This window comes from Thermobia domestica, chromosome 2 (assembly GCF_964235325.1).
Source record: "Thermobia domestica chromosome 2, izTheDome1.hap1.1, whole genome shotgun sequence".
Classification (NCBI taxonomy): Eukaryota; Metazoa; Arthropoda; class Insecta; order Zygentoma; family Lepismatidae; genus Thermobia; species Thermobia domestica.
In genome coordinates this window covers 143817156-143833634 of record NC_137455.1, presented here as the reverse complement: position 1 = coordinate 143833634, position 16479 = coordinate 143817156, and the positions used below count along the sequence as shown (strand labels likewise).

The 16479-nt window shown below is 35.2% G+C and overlaps 1 protein-coding gene across 9 annotated transcripts in view; it reads left to right on the top strand.

The window, feature by feature from the left end:
- cyst (rho guanine nucleotide exchange factor 18 cysts) overlaps positions 1–16479 on the top strand; it is a 345308-nt gene that overhangs the window by 119797 nt on the left and 209032 nt on the right. For all 9 annotated transcript variants that reach the window (XM_081746656.1, XM_081746637.1, XM_081746623.1 and 6 more), the window contains one exon: positions 11044–11232. In XM_081746656.1, the coding sequence (XP_081602782.1) occupies positions 11148–11232 (85 nt within the window). In that variant the 5' untranslated portion in view covers positions 11044–11147. The remainder of the gene's footprint in view (positions 1–11043; positions 11233–16479) is intronic.

The window sequence follows — 16479 nt, the reverse complement described above, 5'->3', positions numbered from 1 at the left end:
TAACGTTTATGTAATTGACTTACCCAGTGGGAAGAATGTGAATACCCTATCTGGACATTGTCGGACTTCGAGATATATTGCATTCTATCCATCTTCTAATCAAATTTTAGCTTCTGTTGTTTAGGCGGTCAAGTGCGTGTTTGGGACTTTGCAGAATTCATTAGATAATTTGACTCGCCAGTCGGAATTTCGACGCAAGTTCTATGCAGCTGAAAAGCGAAACATGCTTGTTTGTGCTTATTCACATCGAATAGTTCGAAATACTTGATTTAGTTTTTTTTTTTATTTTGGAATTCCTGAAAAAAATTTTTGACTACAAAAGCTCATCGCAGAAAGACAAAGAAAGTTCTGCCATCGGGCTACCCAGGTATCGGAAACTAGTCACGTGTTATATTTTCTCTCCTCCTACTTCTATATTTGACGCCGACCACTTCGTTCCAATCACCATAGCTTTTGTCTTTTTAACATTTATTTTCAACCCACATTCTTCACAGCCTTTTTTCAAGTTTTCTAACACCTTATTGATTTTCTTTTCAGTTTCCGCAACAAGCGCCATATCATCTGCGAATACAATGCTATTTGTTAAAAGGAAAAGATAGATGGAAAGCAGGTGCAATCAAATAAAACCTGAATTAGTTATTTGGAAAATAATATATGTTATTACACGTCTATAAAATACGTGACGCTGCAAAACAGTGAACTCCAAGCCTTATCAGAAAACTTTTGGTTTAGTTAATACAATGTTAAAGTAAAAGACGACACAAATGTATAGAGCATTTGAAAATAGACACAAAATGTCCAGTAGAAAGTTACTCTGTGGTCAAGCGGTTAGCGTACGTGCCTTTTGCGTGGGAGACCTGGGTTCGATTTTCGGTGGAGCTCATGTGGTTCGGATCTCACATTAAACTGTAGATTCACGTCTCATATAGCCTTGCTGCTGGAAGGGACACTAAATTGAAAATCAAATCAAATGCGAAGTTTTACCTCATACTGCCATGTTTTAGAAAGTTTCTAATTCCTGCTAACAAGATAACCTCTCTAACTGTCGTGTTTAACATATGGACAATATGATAGAAATTGCTGTGAAATCATTTTGGAAAGCGTTTGTATGAAGATGTGGACTTTTAATAAGTTTGAAAAGGTTAGGAAACTAGATCAAACTACACTAAGACAGATCTTACCTCATAGTTCAACATGGAATTCTTTCATTGCTAATAAAACTCCAACTGACCAAAGCAGTATATTTATTTTAAGAGTATATATGTATATGTATGTGTGTAAGAGTATATATGTATGTGTCAGGGGCGGATCCAGGGGGGCGATCGGGGCGATCGCCCCCCCCCCAGAAGAGTAAACTTTCTTATTTTATATATATATAAATAAAACTCATCCCAGAGTTTGGAGCCCTTAAAAGTAGCAGTATGACAACTCACCGCCCCCCCAGAAGTCGGTCCTGGATCCGCCCCTGGTATGTGTGTGTGTGTATGTGATAGTTTCGGCTATGTAACACATGCATATACTCTTAAAATATATATACTGCTTTGCTCAGTTGGAGTTTTATTAGCAATCTTGAATTTTCCAGAGCTACAATAAATAATTGACAAGTGGAATTCTTGCAGAAGCACAAAACCTGGTTCACACAATTTCGTCATAATACCTGGTAGCGTAAATGCGAATCAGTGCTTCGATTAACAAAGAAAAGAGCCTCCGAATCTTTGGCCTCAACAGTCATTTGCCTCTGTGCACTTTAATTTTGAAGTTATTGTGTTTATTTCATTATAGTGGGTTCAAATTACAGTAATTAAATTATAAGAAATTATGTTCATTAATTTTATCGAGAATTTAAGAAATTGTTTTTGCCTTGGCAGTATAACATCCGTGTGTTGTATCCTACTTTATAGTTGTACTATAACTTCTAACAGCTTGACGTTCTGTAAGTAAGCAGGATACAGACATACGCCTCTAGTTTTCTTTCTTTGAGTATAGCTATATAAAATTGGGTTTGGAGATACTTAGGAATAGACTTCTATAAATTTTTACAATACTCAACCAAGTTGCGGGAAGTTATTAACCTAGGTCGTAACACTGTCAGAGGCATTTGTGTTTGATCATTTACTGGGAGCAAAACTGTTCTCTGAATTATCTGAACTGTACTACATATTGTTACATAGATGGTGTTATCACACAATTAAATTTATTGCTAAATTAAGTGTGGGAGAAAACATGTTCATGTTTAATTCATCTCAAGTAGCACTTGAATGTATACATTGACTTTATAATTTATATAAGTTACACTAATAAATAAAAATTTGTTAATTTATACATTGACGTTTACAAAGTTAGTGTTTGACAACATGGGAATGGTAGATAGTATAGATAGTATAGAATCTATAAGCATTACATCCAGTGCTTATAATAAAGCAGACCAATTTTCCAACTTCTCTGACAAGTATGTTGAAAACGTTTGTGTTCTTTGGTGATAGAATTATGGATTTAGTTTGCAATGCGAAAATTGTCTGAAATACTATAACATGCTGTCATATATACTTAACAGTAGATTTTGATGTATACTGTTTTGGAAATATGGGTGTCACCTGTAAGTTTGTTAAACAATAAGCATGTATTTAATGGTCCAAATAGAGGATCTCAAAATTTCATTCCTTCTCCCGAAATGCGCTGTCGTTGATGGACGATCCAACATAATATGGATGTTGGTCTTAAAATAAGAATCATCTTAAACATAGATTAAGGTAAAAATGGAAAGAAAAATGAAAGATATAAAGAAGAGAAAAAAGAAGATACTTACTTACTAACATAAATTTAAAATAGTCCTTTATACATCCATCTTGGTAATGTTTCGCAGCAAAGTTTCTAAACTAATAGCCTAAAGACACGATCTTTAGTAAGTTTCTGATTTAATAAAAGTCATACTCCTCTTAAGTAAGATATTGACTGGCTTTTAGACTTTTAGACTTTTAGATTTCATGTGCATCTGTAACAGAATTCCATCCTTGTATAGTTCTTTATTTAACCGGCAGATATGATGTATCAAACAAAGATAGTACAGATTAATTTATTCATCCCAGGCTTTTACAACTTTAACGTTTTTACACAAAAATAATTAAATATTGCTTATTCTAAAATTATTTCAAGATATTATCGTTAGATATGTACTTCATCTAAATTTCATTTTATTTTAAATGTCTTAATTTTGGTGTAAAATGTACTGTCAAAAATACAACAAAAACTGAATCTGATTACGTTGCGAATCTATACACTTTCGAAAACACCGATTCAGGAAAGTGTTCGCATAAAATTTCCGTGAACTACATCCGTTAATATTTTGAAATCATTGTTTTTTTGTGTAATCGCACTATTCGCCTGATAAGATTGAGAACGTCTCGTAGTAGTAAATTCGAGAATCGAAGGATTTATTGTAATACATGAACGCTGCTTTTCCCTAATTTCTTGGTTTTCACTCCTTTACATGTGTGGTTGAATCAGTAATTTTGCTAGATTAGAAAGGTACAATATGCAGATCTAACAGTTACCTTTATCTGAAAAGTCAGTTGAGCTACAAACATCAAAATTATTGGAAAGCCATGTTTTGTCATGTCGTTTCGTCTTGTTTCTCTTGAGAATTTCAATCCGTGTCAACAACTTCGTTAGCGTACGGATGTTCATTTACATTGTCCAACTTAAACTTTGAAGTTGGTTTTGTACCTGTTTTTGAGTCTTCATTCTTATCAAACCTAAAATCCTATTAAAGTGCTCTTGCCACTGTATTGTTTCCTCGTCGTACTTTTGTGAGTCCTGCACAGATAACAGCACGGTGTGACGTCAGTACTCGTGTGCCAAAGCCACAATAGGATGAGAGCAACAGCCGTAAAGGATCGATAGGAAGGGAGAACATCGGTAAAAAAGAGAGAAATATGCACAAGCTAGCTACATGGGAGGAATTTTCCAACATGTTGCATCTGACCTCATATAAAAGTAGTTAAAAATTATTTACATTGATTTCCATTTAATATTATTGCAGAATATAATGTCGCCTGTTTATTTCAAGAATGACGTAACTAATTCCTAACTTTTCAGGAGATGCGTTCGAAAGTTTTGAAACGCGATGAAAACGACTTGGCAAAAGAACAACACAAATGGTCTCTAACGCCCAGTTTTGGAAGCATCTGTGAAAATTTTACCAGAGATATAGACATTAAGATTAGCTTTCATTTTCTGCCTATACGTCAATAAGGGCGATTTATATATATATATATATAGTTATGTCACTCTTAAAATAAATAGGCGATATGTATTGTAATTTCAGATACAAGAAGTTAACTATTTTACTGTGAAACGTACAACAACAGTTTGAGAAAAAATAAACAGAATTCAACATGTAGACAGTAATGCAGGAAAGAACAATATGAAGAATAAATTAACAATTTATTTACATAATATTTACAGCTTAATTTTACACAACACAGATTGGAAACCTGACTCGGAGGTACAGATATCTATTGTAGATGGAAATTTGTTGAAATAAGTAGAAAGCCTGTACGTGAGCGACTACTGAAGTATTACAACTGTAGGTTTCGAAACATATAACAGATTTGCATTCAGTTTTGTGCGAATGGGTATTCTGAGCGTGGGAAGTAAATAATGACCGTTTAATTCTGCATTCGCTATTGTATGTAGAAACAAATTATGAGCTCCTTTGCAACGAGTAGTATGCGATGCTATATTGAGTGTTCTCAGGGTAGTTTCATTACTTATCGACGTAGCTCGGGAACTCTATCGAACAGTGGTTAAAAAGAATGATGCTAGCTAAGCTAGATGTGTGGAATGTCTGGCTTAGAAAGATGTGTGGAATGAGCCATAAACAAAATAGGTAAACAGTATTCCATTATAGGAGAAATGAGTCTTGTAGTAAGTATCTAGCGCTGTCAAGTTTTGAATTTCTGTGAATCTGTACAAATTCCTAACATTCACAGACTTTTTTTTAATATATATATAACAGTAGCAGTATATTCACTGAAAGAAAAGTCATTATCAAATTTAACACGAAATCATTATGCGGCTGTACATTTTTAAATATATATTGCCAATAGTGTAAACATGTTTAATAATATGAGTTTTCGTAAGAGAAATTGTAAGAAGTGTATTTATTAGGATTTAACTTCAAATGCCAAGTTCCACACCAAGAAGCAAGTCGTGAGAGATCATTTTAAAGGTTAATGAAATCTTGATGTGTAGGGATTTTTCTGAAGAGTTTGCAATCAGCAAACAGGAGAATGTTACAGATGTAGTTTGAAAATGATCGGAAAGATCGTATATGAATAATAGAAAAAGTAAGGGACCGAGAACACTCCCTTGTGAAACACCAGTTTTACTGAAAGAAAGGTGGATGATAACTAGAAATGGCTACACGTTGTTGTCTGTTAGAAAGATAACTTGCATTGGGCTTTAGTAATGTATCATGGGTATTAAGCCTGTTCGATAATTTGTGCTAAAGAAGCTAGTGATTTACGGAATCAAATGCTTTTCTTATATCTAGATATAGTGGGCCCTTTGCAGAGACGCTTTTAGTGCTCTCTTAAGGGTCTTCACTACAGCGAAATTAAATTATCTCTAATTTTAAAGTTTTTCTGTAATATCTTCAAAACTTTTTTTTTTTTTTTTTTTTTTACGTAGTGCACTACACAGTATTATTTTGTATATGATACCGTTATCACAACTCATCTATCTGCTTTCGATTTGCAACTGTCGATAGATTTAGCATTTTTTGCGAGTTCTGTAAATAGTGGCATACCAAAAGCAGATAGGTGAATAGTGGTAAAGGTATCACATGCAAAATAGTATTGTCTAGTTCACTACGTTTCTGCTTTTCTAATATTTTTTATTTGTTTTGAAGATATTACAAAAAAAACTCTAAAATTAGCCGTAGTTTAATTTCGCTGTAGTGAAGACCCTTAAGAATTTGACTAACTCGTGATAGTACCTTCCGTATTTAGAAACACAGTGAAGTCTCAAGTGATTTATATTGAGAAAGGCCAGCCACGATTTTTCTGCAAGGTTATTCAAGGACATTAGAAGTCAAGTAAAATAGAATTAGAGAGAGAATGTGCATAGAAATAAATCGTTGATAATTTAACTAACGTTTTTTTTTCTTCCTAAATACGTAAGTTAGGATCGCATAAGTCAAACTCCTAATGCAACGCTCAAAACGATTCTGCATAAAGCCCATTATGTCTGATTAGGTATTATTTGATAATTCATAGCGTGAGAAAGTAGAACTACCAAGTTTGTTAAGCAAGAACTGTCACACATAAAACCATGTTGCATAAAGTTAATATAAGGTGAGGTGAATTTTAACATTGATAAGGGTAACAATATTGATGTTGGCCAGGGTTGAAAAAAAACAAACTTTTTTTTTAAAAAAAGAACGTTTTTTATGTTTAAAACATTTTTTTGTTTAAAACGTTTTTAACGTTTGTTTTAAACAAAAAAAAGACATTTAAAATGTTTATTTTGTTTAAAACAATAATCTAAATAGGCATATACAGTGAAACCTGTCTATGTTGGCCACAATCGGTTCCATCGAAAAGTGGCCAACTTAGACAGGTGGCCAACTTACAGAAAATGAGTGTGATTTGTGTATCTTTAGAATAGGATTTCTAGTATTACTTGATTGTAAAATTTTAATAAGCAGTGGCACGACAGCTACTTATAAATAATGTATATAGAGTAATCATTAAAATATACAGTACTAGAAAATATTACTATAGTATGCAAGAGCGCCGATTTCTCTGTAAATTTGGGGAGCCCATTCAGATGCAGAAGGTATATATATGAAGATTCTAAGACAAATTGCACTCAAATTATACCAAATATTGTATACCCATAAATAAAATAGGGCCACATAAGCTTTAGGGGGCCCGGGCCCCCCCAGGATTGGCGTTCTTGATAGTATGTATATATGCACACCTTTATAGTATATATGCATACCTTTCTCTTCCTGAAAACTAATCTGGTACATTGGATTATTCGGATTGAAAACACAATAACACAAACAACCATGAAATAGAAGTGTGTGTACGCAGTTTATTGAAATTGATATTATAGCACACTGATGTATTCAGATTGAAAGCAAGTAAAGCTAAGTTATAAATTGAGAAATTCATATGTAATTTATATGACTTCTTTTCAGTTGTTACTGAATGGTGGTTCATTCTAGACATATTTGCTTTATTCTTTTGGCAGATATGCACATTCTAATATTGTAGTTAACTACCTCTTGTTAATGAGCTAGAAGTGTTTCCCTCGGAGCAAAATATGTTTTGAGAAAATCTTGAGGGAATTCATATCTCAAAACCTCCGCTACCTTTTGACATGCAGTCAGGTGTATATAAATGACAATTGAGCTTTAACCTTGAGAATTTTCCGGAATTACTAAAGCTTCCCACTGATGAAAGGAGCCGATATAGCTAATGGTTTTACCAAAACAGACAGGGTAAACAAATACGTACAACCATTTTCTGAATTCCTGTACGTGCTTTTTCTTATTCACATCTTCCTTCACCACCCTTTTATGAGGGTAGTGTTCTGGCCATTGACCTCCAAGAACAAATCGTGCGAATCTATGCCTCTTTGTGTCCAGTCACAAATACAGAACATCTGCCTCTCATATGGGAATTCGAAAGAGTTAAGAAAAATAACAAAACTGTATTTTTCGTGGCCAAGATACGCAGGTAAATTTATCATTATCATCATAGGATAAACATTGCTTCAGTGTGGCCAACTTCCAAGATAGACAGGTGGCCAACTTATAGAGTAGTAAGTAACGAATGTCTTATGGGAAAATGCAGGTTCAAGACGAACTAGGCCAAGATAAGCAGGTGGCCAACTTAGAGAGGTGGCCAAGTTAACAGGTTTCACTGTATATTCCATTTTTACACGCTTACAGGTATTGCTTGCCATCTATATTCAACCGTTAGATCAAATTTCTGGAACTTCGCTAATCTCGATCCGTCCAAATGCTCAATTCCGGAGAAAGAAATCGCGATTTTCCCAATTTCTGTTCACTGAATATGTAGTTTCTTTGTGTTCTACTGGTCGTCTGCATTCTTAATCTTTAAACGCCCATTAACGCAGCTGCTGTATCAGGGCTTTAAACGTCGATGGCTCAGTCCCTAATTAAGACTGGAAGATGGTTTTGAAACCAATTTATTCCTGAAGGATGCAGCTTTTCGCTGGTGTGCATCTTATCTATGTGGGGGTACCACGTGGCGGTGGGAGGAGGGCAATTACTTTTCTTTTGTTTCTGGGAGGAGGGTTCTTTTGTTTCTTTTTAAACGGTTTTTTGGGAACCATTCCCCCTCGTGGGGGATAGATTCATAAAAATTGGTACATGAAGCAATGAAGTAGGCCACTACATGGTAATATCGTGTATTTGTACTTCTGGCTTATATAGTGGAGCAGGGAGGGGGCAGAGTTAGACAATTTTTGGAGTTTCAGTTTTTTGACGTAAATTACATTTATTTTTAGAACAAACATCAATAGCTCAGCCCCTAATTAAGCTAGAAAGATGATTTGGTATCAAAGTATTCCTGAGGAATGAAGCTTTCCGCTAGTACGCATTTTATTAGGGATGGGCACGAGTCGAGCTAAAGCTCGACTCGACTCGAAACTCGAAACAAATTCGAGTCGAGTCAGAGGTAATTTTCTCGAGTCGAGTTCGAGCCAAGTCACTGTTTTGAGGTCGAGTTTTGAGTCGAGTCGAGTTTGATAAACGGCTAACTACAGAGTACCACGTTAGGAAGTAACTAGTGCCAGAGAAATACGTAAGGATAATCCAAATTATGTATGTAGTAGCTACTACCTAAATAAGTAGTAGTGTTGGATTCACACGCCAAATTCTTGTTAGGTTGAATTACACCAAAGCTCATACCTCTTCAACGCTGCCTCGATGCTATAATCGAGAGATGTGAGGGATGAAACCCTCTGATATATACTGCTTACCGACGATATTGTACTATACAATACAGATCAATACAAATAGGGAAAGAGTTCAAGGGGAAGTAGAGAGTTGGAGGAAGATTTCGGAAGATAGTGGCGTAAAATTAATAGAAAGAAAACGCAATATCGTGAGTTCAGCGGAGAGAAAATGATGAAGTGAGGCTACGAGAACAATTAAATGAAGTGAAAATTTTAAATATTTAGGTTCATCTGTCGCCAAAAATGGTGATTTAGACGTGGAAATAACACACAGAATGCAAGAGGTACAGTATAGAGGCGAAATTGGAAGAAAATATGTGGAGTTCCTGTGTGACCACAGAATTACGGTAAAGAATAAAGGGATGATTCACAAAACAATGGCTATGCTACCAATTATGTGCGGAGCAGAAACCTGGCCAAGAAAGAAAGCACAGGAAAAAAAAAGTTGAATGTTACTGAAATAAGAATGCTACGCTGGATGTGTGGGATAACAAGAAGAGATAGGAATGAGAGTAAGGGAAACAACCAAGTTATAAAAATATCCAAGAAGATTCTAGAAAGAATGCTCCAATGGTATGACAATCTAATGAGAAATGATGGCAATGCAAGTAAATGAAAAGAGAGGTAGAGAGGGACAAAGAAGGAAATGGATGGATATGGCTAAAAACTACTTTCGGGAGAAAGGCCTAACAAGGATAGAATTCCGAGATAAGGGCTTTATGGAGAAGACCTATCAAGCATGTCGACCCCATATAAGTGGGAAAAGACTGAGAGAAGAACATTAAATTGTAAATAAATTTATACACAAAATTCACTTTTACAGCTACAAAACATTATTATTATTATTATTATTATTATTATTATTATTATTATTATTATTATTATTATTATTATTATTATTAGTGTAATAATTAAGAAAACAACAGTTCATTGTGTCATTGCTATTATATGGTCATTTATTTTTCCTGTTGTTTTTGTAGCAGTGATTTTAAATTATTTAGTCTGATAAATATTAAAGTAATTTGAAGACATAGAAGGAAAGTATGATGTTAACTGTAAAACAGTTCGTTGCTTTCTGAAGTTATAAATGCGTATCCGAAAGGGTAATGATAAGGCAACGAGACAAAAAGTACATAGACAGAATTTATCCATTGCTATGTTGCTATGTTTCGTCCAAGCCATGAATGTGCAGATCCACTGCTTTCTTCAGTAAAATGAAAATGTTTCGGCTGTGGCATAACAAATGCAAACAATAATTGTATCACAATTGCTGAGTTTCAGGTTTCTCAACTCATAATGGAGATGGGAAACGTGACCATGTGACCTAAGAATAGAACCGCGTCTGGTCATAATACGATTTCACCTGAGAGTCTTAATATGTATGTGTCAGAGTTCTGATTCTCCTATCTCCATTAGTTTCTTTTCCTCTGTTTCTTAATTATTTCTTTCCCATTTCACTCGACTTTTTTCATTGTTCTTCATGTATCAACATTTAGAACATTCTTGTCGTTTTCATCCTCGTGTTCAAATTTCTGCCTCATGTATTATGTTCATTATATTATGTAGCTAGAATTTTTATATGAAAAAACAAGACAATGGCAGTGAACGTCTGGTCTAATATATCATTCTAACCTAGCACACATATAGAACAATAGTTACTTTTCTGGATTGGGGGTTTCTCACCTTACATATCATATACATTACAGCAGCGACTTTACACGAAGCATTTATCGTAACTCTGTTCAGCAACCTGAAAAATAAATCACAGTAAAAGCCTTCTGTCATACCTGGAGGCTAGAATGACTCCACTGTTTGAATGATCTTATAATTTTATTTCTCAACGTGTCATTTTCCTATAATGTCATTGAATGCATCGTGGAAATTAATTCATCTGTCTGCTAGAAACGATACGCTATTTTGAATTTTGAAACAAATGCATTGTATTCGAGAAAAGTATTATTCCTAGTCCAATGATTTTTTCTCTTGTATTTTTCTCTGATATGTAAGAAATTCTTAGTTACATATTTCACTTTCCTCTTCTCTTTACAGATGAGTGTCCAAACAGTGGAGACGAGTCGGACGAAGACGTGATCACCGACTACCTGGCGCCGAGCCCCCCTGCTGGTTGGGGGGGTGAAGGGGTTGGTCCCCCTATGGCGCACAAAAATGGGGGCCCCCTGGTCCCCACCATCAGCGTCACGCCACATTCTCCAGGAAGCAAACATTATCCAATTCTAGGTAAGTTTTATGACATAATACATTATGTCATACGGTTTTATGACTTAATGTCCAAGTGAAGAAAAAATTACAATTACTTGTGAAAAATTAATACTTTCCTCTCTCTATGTAGAGAAACACCTCAATTATATTTTGACGTTTAACTTGAATTTTAGTTTGTCTTTTTTCGACATCGGAACCCTATGAAATGTGGACTTACAGCTTAACGTAGGGTCCAGACCACACGAGTTATCACCGGAATTCAGATTCGGGAATGCCTGTGTTAACTATATAGACATGAGCGAACTCGTTTTGACGTTAGCCTTGCAAGATCATTGATATGTATATATTTGTTAAAATACTGTAACACTTTTGACAAAATGCTACTTCCGTGATTAATACAACACTGTACTGTCCTTAGTGAATAATTCAGCTTGTATTCGTCCAGAATTGAGGCGTGTAACTCTTCATGAATCGTTTTCAGATGAATAATGGACTGTAAACTAAATGAGAAACTGAACCAGTGTGTAAACTAGGAACTGAAACCATTTTGTGATTCAGATTCAGTATTCAAAAAATGGTTGTTTATTGGAAATATCAAAATGTAAAGAACTTACTCTATAGTTGAATTAGAGTAAAAAATGAAATTGCAGAAAAAATAATGTTTGTAGTATATATTATAAAAGCCTAATAAGGTTACAGACCGAATCTGGTGACCTGGATTTTGTAATACGTTCAAACGGACCTTGGCTGTGTGCAATAGAATTTGTGTTTAGGTGAGTGGGTGTATCATTGTGTATAAATTTCGAGTTGCCTATTCTGCAATTCTTACCAATAAGATGCTTTGACTTTGTTCCTCTTTTCCTTCTCATTATATAAACATTTACATTAATTTTGTTTGGACGTTCTTCCCAAACTTTTGTGTAGCATTTGGTAGTTTATTATTCAGCCAATAGAAACCTTCATATACACAAACCGTCATGCTGAGCAATGACGGAGCTTTTCTACATTGTATGGAATAGTTTACTTCCAGAGGCTGTGTTTTGATAGCAGTTACTAAAACTGCATTCCTGTCAATTTCTCAATGTCTGTTCTGTTAGGTAAAGTAAAAATGGGAGATACATATAAAGGTAATAAATACTAACGGAGATAAGCTGAGATGAATTTAATAAATAAATGATTGTTTTCACGTATTAATGAATCTTGAAAACTTTCCTTATTCAAGTAGGAAGATTCGGTACGCAATATTTGCACGTTATGTTGAAGCAGTTTTTTGATTGTTTCGAGTTTAACGTCTTTTTCTGCACCGAGGCTACATAATGAGGGATCCACTGCTTAAAGTGGAATCCGAATAAGTACCTGGATTTGTATTCGAAGTAAGACGCCTCACCTGAATCGAACCAGGGACCACGTGTGTTAGCCATTTAGCTGCAAAAGGAAACTGTTGTAGAATGAGTAGTGGAAGGAAAAAGTAGGGAGAGAAGGCTGCGATTACTGAACGATATTAAATTTGATACTGATATATCAAGACAGGAAACTGTAGCGCATGAAAATCTCTTTATTTTGCGGAAAGTAACTGTTATTGACAGGCAGAATACTTATGATGAGTGTAGAGCGTCGCGTCTGGCTATATGGTTAGCAAACGCGCTTCTGGCGTGGAGACTGTTTCAGTTCCCGGTGGAAGCTCATGTGATTTGGATTCCACGTTAAACTAGAAGTCAATATCTTATGTGGCTTCAGTGCTAAAGAAGAAAGAAAAAAAAAACGTACGTTAAAACTCCAACCAGCCAAACTTTAAAATCTAATGTGGTTATTGAAATAGTATCGGTATTCAATTCCAAGTATTTATTATTTTAGAAATGTTTGGTATTTTTCTGTTTTTATTTCATTTCTCCGACTTGTTAAAGTTAAGTTACAAATATTAGAAATCATGTTCCAAAAAATGGTTTCTATATTTGTGTAATGGATTTTAAATCTGCTTTAATGATTCTGCATCACATTTTAAAATGTTAATGTAGAGTCAGCCACAAAAGTAATTCCCCCCCCCCCCCTAAGCGCTCTAATTCCATTACTTGCGGTCCAGGTCCTTTGCGGTTGTGAGAACGCCTAGACAGATGCAACCCAACTTACGCGTACTTTTCTCGTCACTAATAGCAGTTGGTAGCACTGAGTCAAATCTGTATGGAAGTAAAATTGTGAGTAGATGACGCACGATAAATTTCTCCATTCTGAGATCAATCTCTCTGGTTCAGAGCGTGTTGTCCAATGAGCATCATATGTTAATCTCACTATTGCTGTGAATGTAATGTATTTTTTCATTATATACTGTATAATCAAAGAAATAAAAACACTGATCACATATGAATCAGAAAATGCTTGAAAGTAGCTGAAAATATGAAATCTAGAACAACTACTAGAAATAACTTTGTAAATGATTGCCTCCATTGCGAGACCTCCAATTCTCCTCATTCCAACATCATCTTGTTCCTGGAGGAGAGAACACTTGCTTATCACACTGAGTATGCATTGAAATTGAAACAAGAAAACTTGAAAAAGCTTCAGCCTTGCCGGGACTCGAACCCGGGTCCACCAAATAGAAGTTCAATGCGCTCACTCACCCACCGCGCCATTTAAACTTCCACCAAACTAATACCTAGTTAAAATCGTTTCATGGAAAAATATAAACAAGATAATCAAATATAACAAAAACAAACAAATATAAACAAAATATAAATAAGAAAGTATAAGCAACTTGTGTGAGTGTGTTAATGACTTACTCAAGATTTTCTTGTTTAACTCAAAAACAAGTTATATACACGTTGCTCAATGAAGAAAGTATCACGAAATGTTCTTCAAGTTGAGCCTACGTCATCGGCAGATCCGTAACTTGTGCGGGGGACTGCCCCCCAGAGAAGCTCCCCGCCGTTCGAGGGGGCCCATTTTGAGCCAAATTTTCTTACTTCATATACGATACGAACATAAAATTAGAAATGAAGCATCAAATAGGGTCGCTACATTACATAAACAAAACAGCACACAAAAGGTAAATAAAACAAAAATAAGTCTTGCACCCATTTCAGTAAAAAAATATCTACTATTAGGTGCTCTAGAAATAATATTTATTCGTATGGCTTTGAGATTTATCAATATTGTCCCCTTAATAATTTGATCATGTATGGAATGGGCCAAGGAAGTAACTAACGGAACCGGGAGGCCCATAAAGATTAAGAGAAAGTTATAAAGAGGGGACCCAAGAATCAGAAAAACTTTTTCTAGGGGGCCCAAATAAGCTTATTAATGCTTCCCCCCTCAGAAAAAATCTAAGTTACGGCGCTGGTCATCAGTTGCAGGGATTGTCCCGATTTACATTACATTTCGTCTTTTACATAACTTCTAATTTCCAAGGAAGAAATGACGACAGAAATTATTTTCACATTCTTTCAGTTGCATCAACACGTGTAGAAATAGACAGTTCTATGTTTATGTTCCATAACTACTAGTTTATTTTCTTATATTCATATGAGGAATTTGTGGCAAACTGAGGCCACATGATCATGAGGCGCAATCCACTAGGGGTTCGAATTCCTCTGAAGAGCAAGGTCGGAAATTTAACTGTACTCAGTATTTCTGTGTTCGTGTTCCTGTAGTGTTTGGAATACGTCGAAAGCACATGAGGTGCCAGTGGCGAACAATACTCCGGTTGGGGCGATTACTTGAAAAAAAAATGTGAAAGCAGGAAACTCTCATTGCAGCTACTTGGGTTCAAATCCCGTCGTGGTAATTAGTAAGTTTTCTGAATGAGAAGATAATGTTTATGTAAATTGGTATTGTAATTATGTTATTCCTTTATTATTATTATTATTATTATTATTATTATTATTATTATTATTATTATTATTATTATTATTATTATTATTATTATTATTACCACAATGGAAAGAAAAAGTAACATAGTAGAAGGTATTCATAGGAACAGAAAAGATATAGAGTATATCAGATGTTTCTTAGGTTTACACATGAACGCAATAATATTATTACGTTTATGGATTTACAGATAGAATTATCATTTTATGACAAGAAATGGAATATAAAGATTTGTTAGCTGATAACAGTAATGCATTTTGTTTCGCCCTTCTAGGTAGAAAGGTGATGTGACATCTTAAATAGGATCATTCTCGTGACTAGCGATCCCTATTTTAAGTTCGATCACTATTAGCAATTTGTGCACAGCTACGAACAATTCCTTGGAACTCATTTTTGGCCCATACTACAGCCAGAGTTGGCGTGGGTCAATGAAAACTTGACCCACGATCCACTGACCCACCACCCACCGTGACACACGACCCATTGACCCACCGTGACCCACTCTGACCCACCACCAACCATAACCCACTGTGACCCACCACCCACGGTGACCCACTCTGACCCACCACCCACCATGAACCACTCTCATCCACTTTGACCTACTCTGACTCACCAAAAACCATCGTCATCAACTCTAAACACGATCCACGGCCTCTTCTGAACTGACGAAAGAGTTTACATTTGTAATAAAACAAGACTGTGAAATTGTCACTAATCGGAGTTTGAATTTCTAGTCAATCGCTCAAGCACCACTCTGTTACAATAACAGTGGATCTGACCTTTACGATATAAAATGGTAAAGTGTTTGTCAGTGAGGAAATTGAAACAGTTCGAGGTGGGGGGAAATTAGTGTGTGCCTAAAATATACTTGTACTAAGAGAGTATTCTTTCAAGTGTTAATTTCTGAACGCATTCCACAAGAAACTTCTATTCGCAGGAAAATACCCCTGTAGAATATGGAAAAGGTTATGGTTTCTCAGTTCACAGTATTTTTCTCACAAAAGACTTGAAAAATCAGTTGTTCATAGGGTATAAAGGTGCTCTGGTACCCTCTGTGAGAGCATCTCCATAAAGTATGCTTATAATTGTAATTTGTATAATCACTAAAACACCACGTTAAATTTAAGTTACAATATGCATAATTTCAATTATTATGAATATTTATTCAAAGTAGTTTACCTAAAGCAAAGAAGAGACTTACTAAAAATTAGGTACAAAGTTGAATAACACAAATAAGCCATTAGTAATACAAGTATACATTTTCCGTAACTCGTAATTTTCCACCTTAAAACAAATCTGAAATCGGATTTATTTCCTATTGGTAACTTTTTGGCGGTAAATCATCCGCAGTGGAATGATGTCCATCCTTCAGCCAAGAAATAACTAGCTCGTCTACTTTGAGCT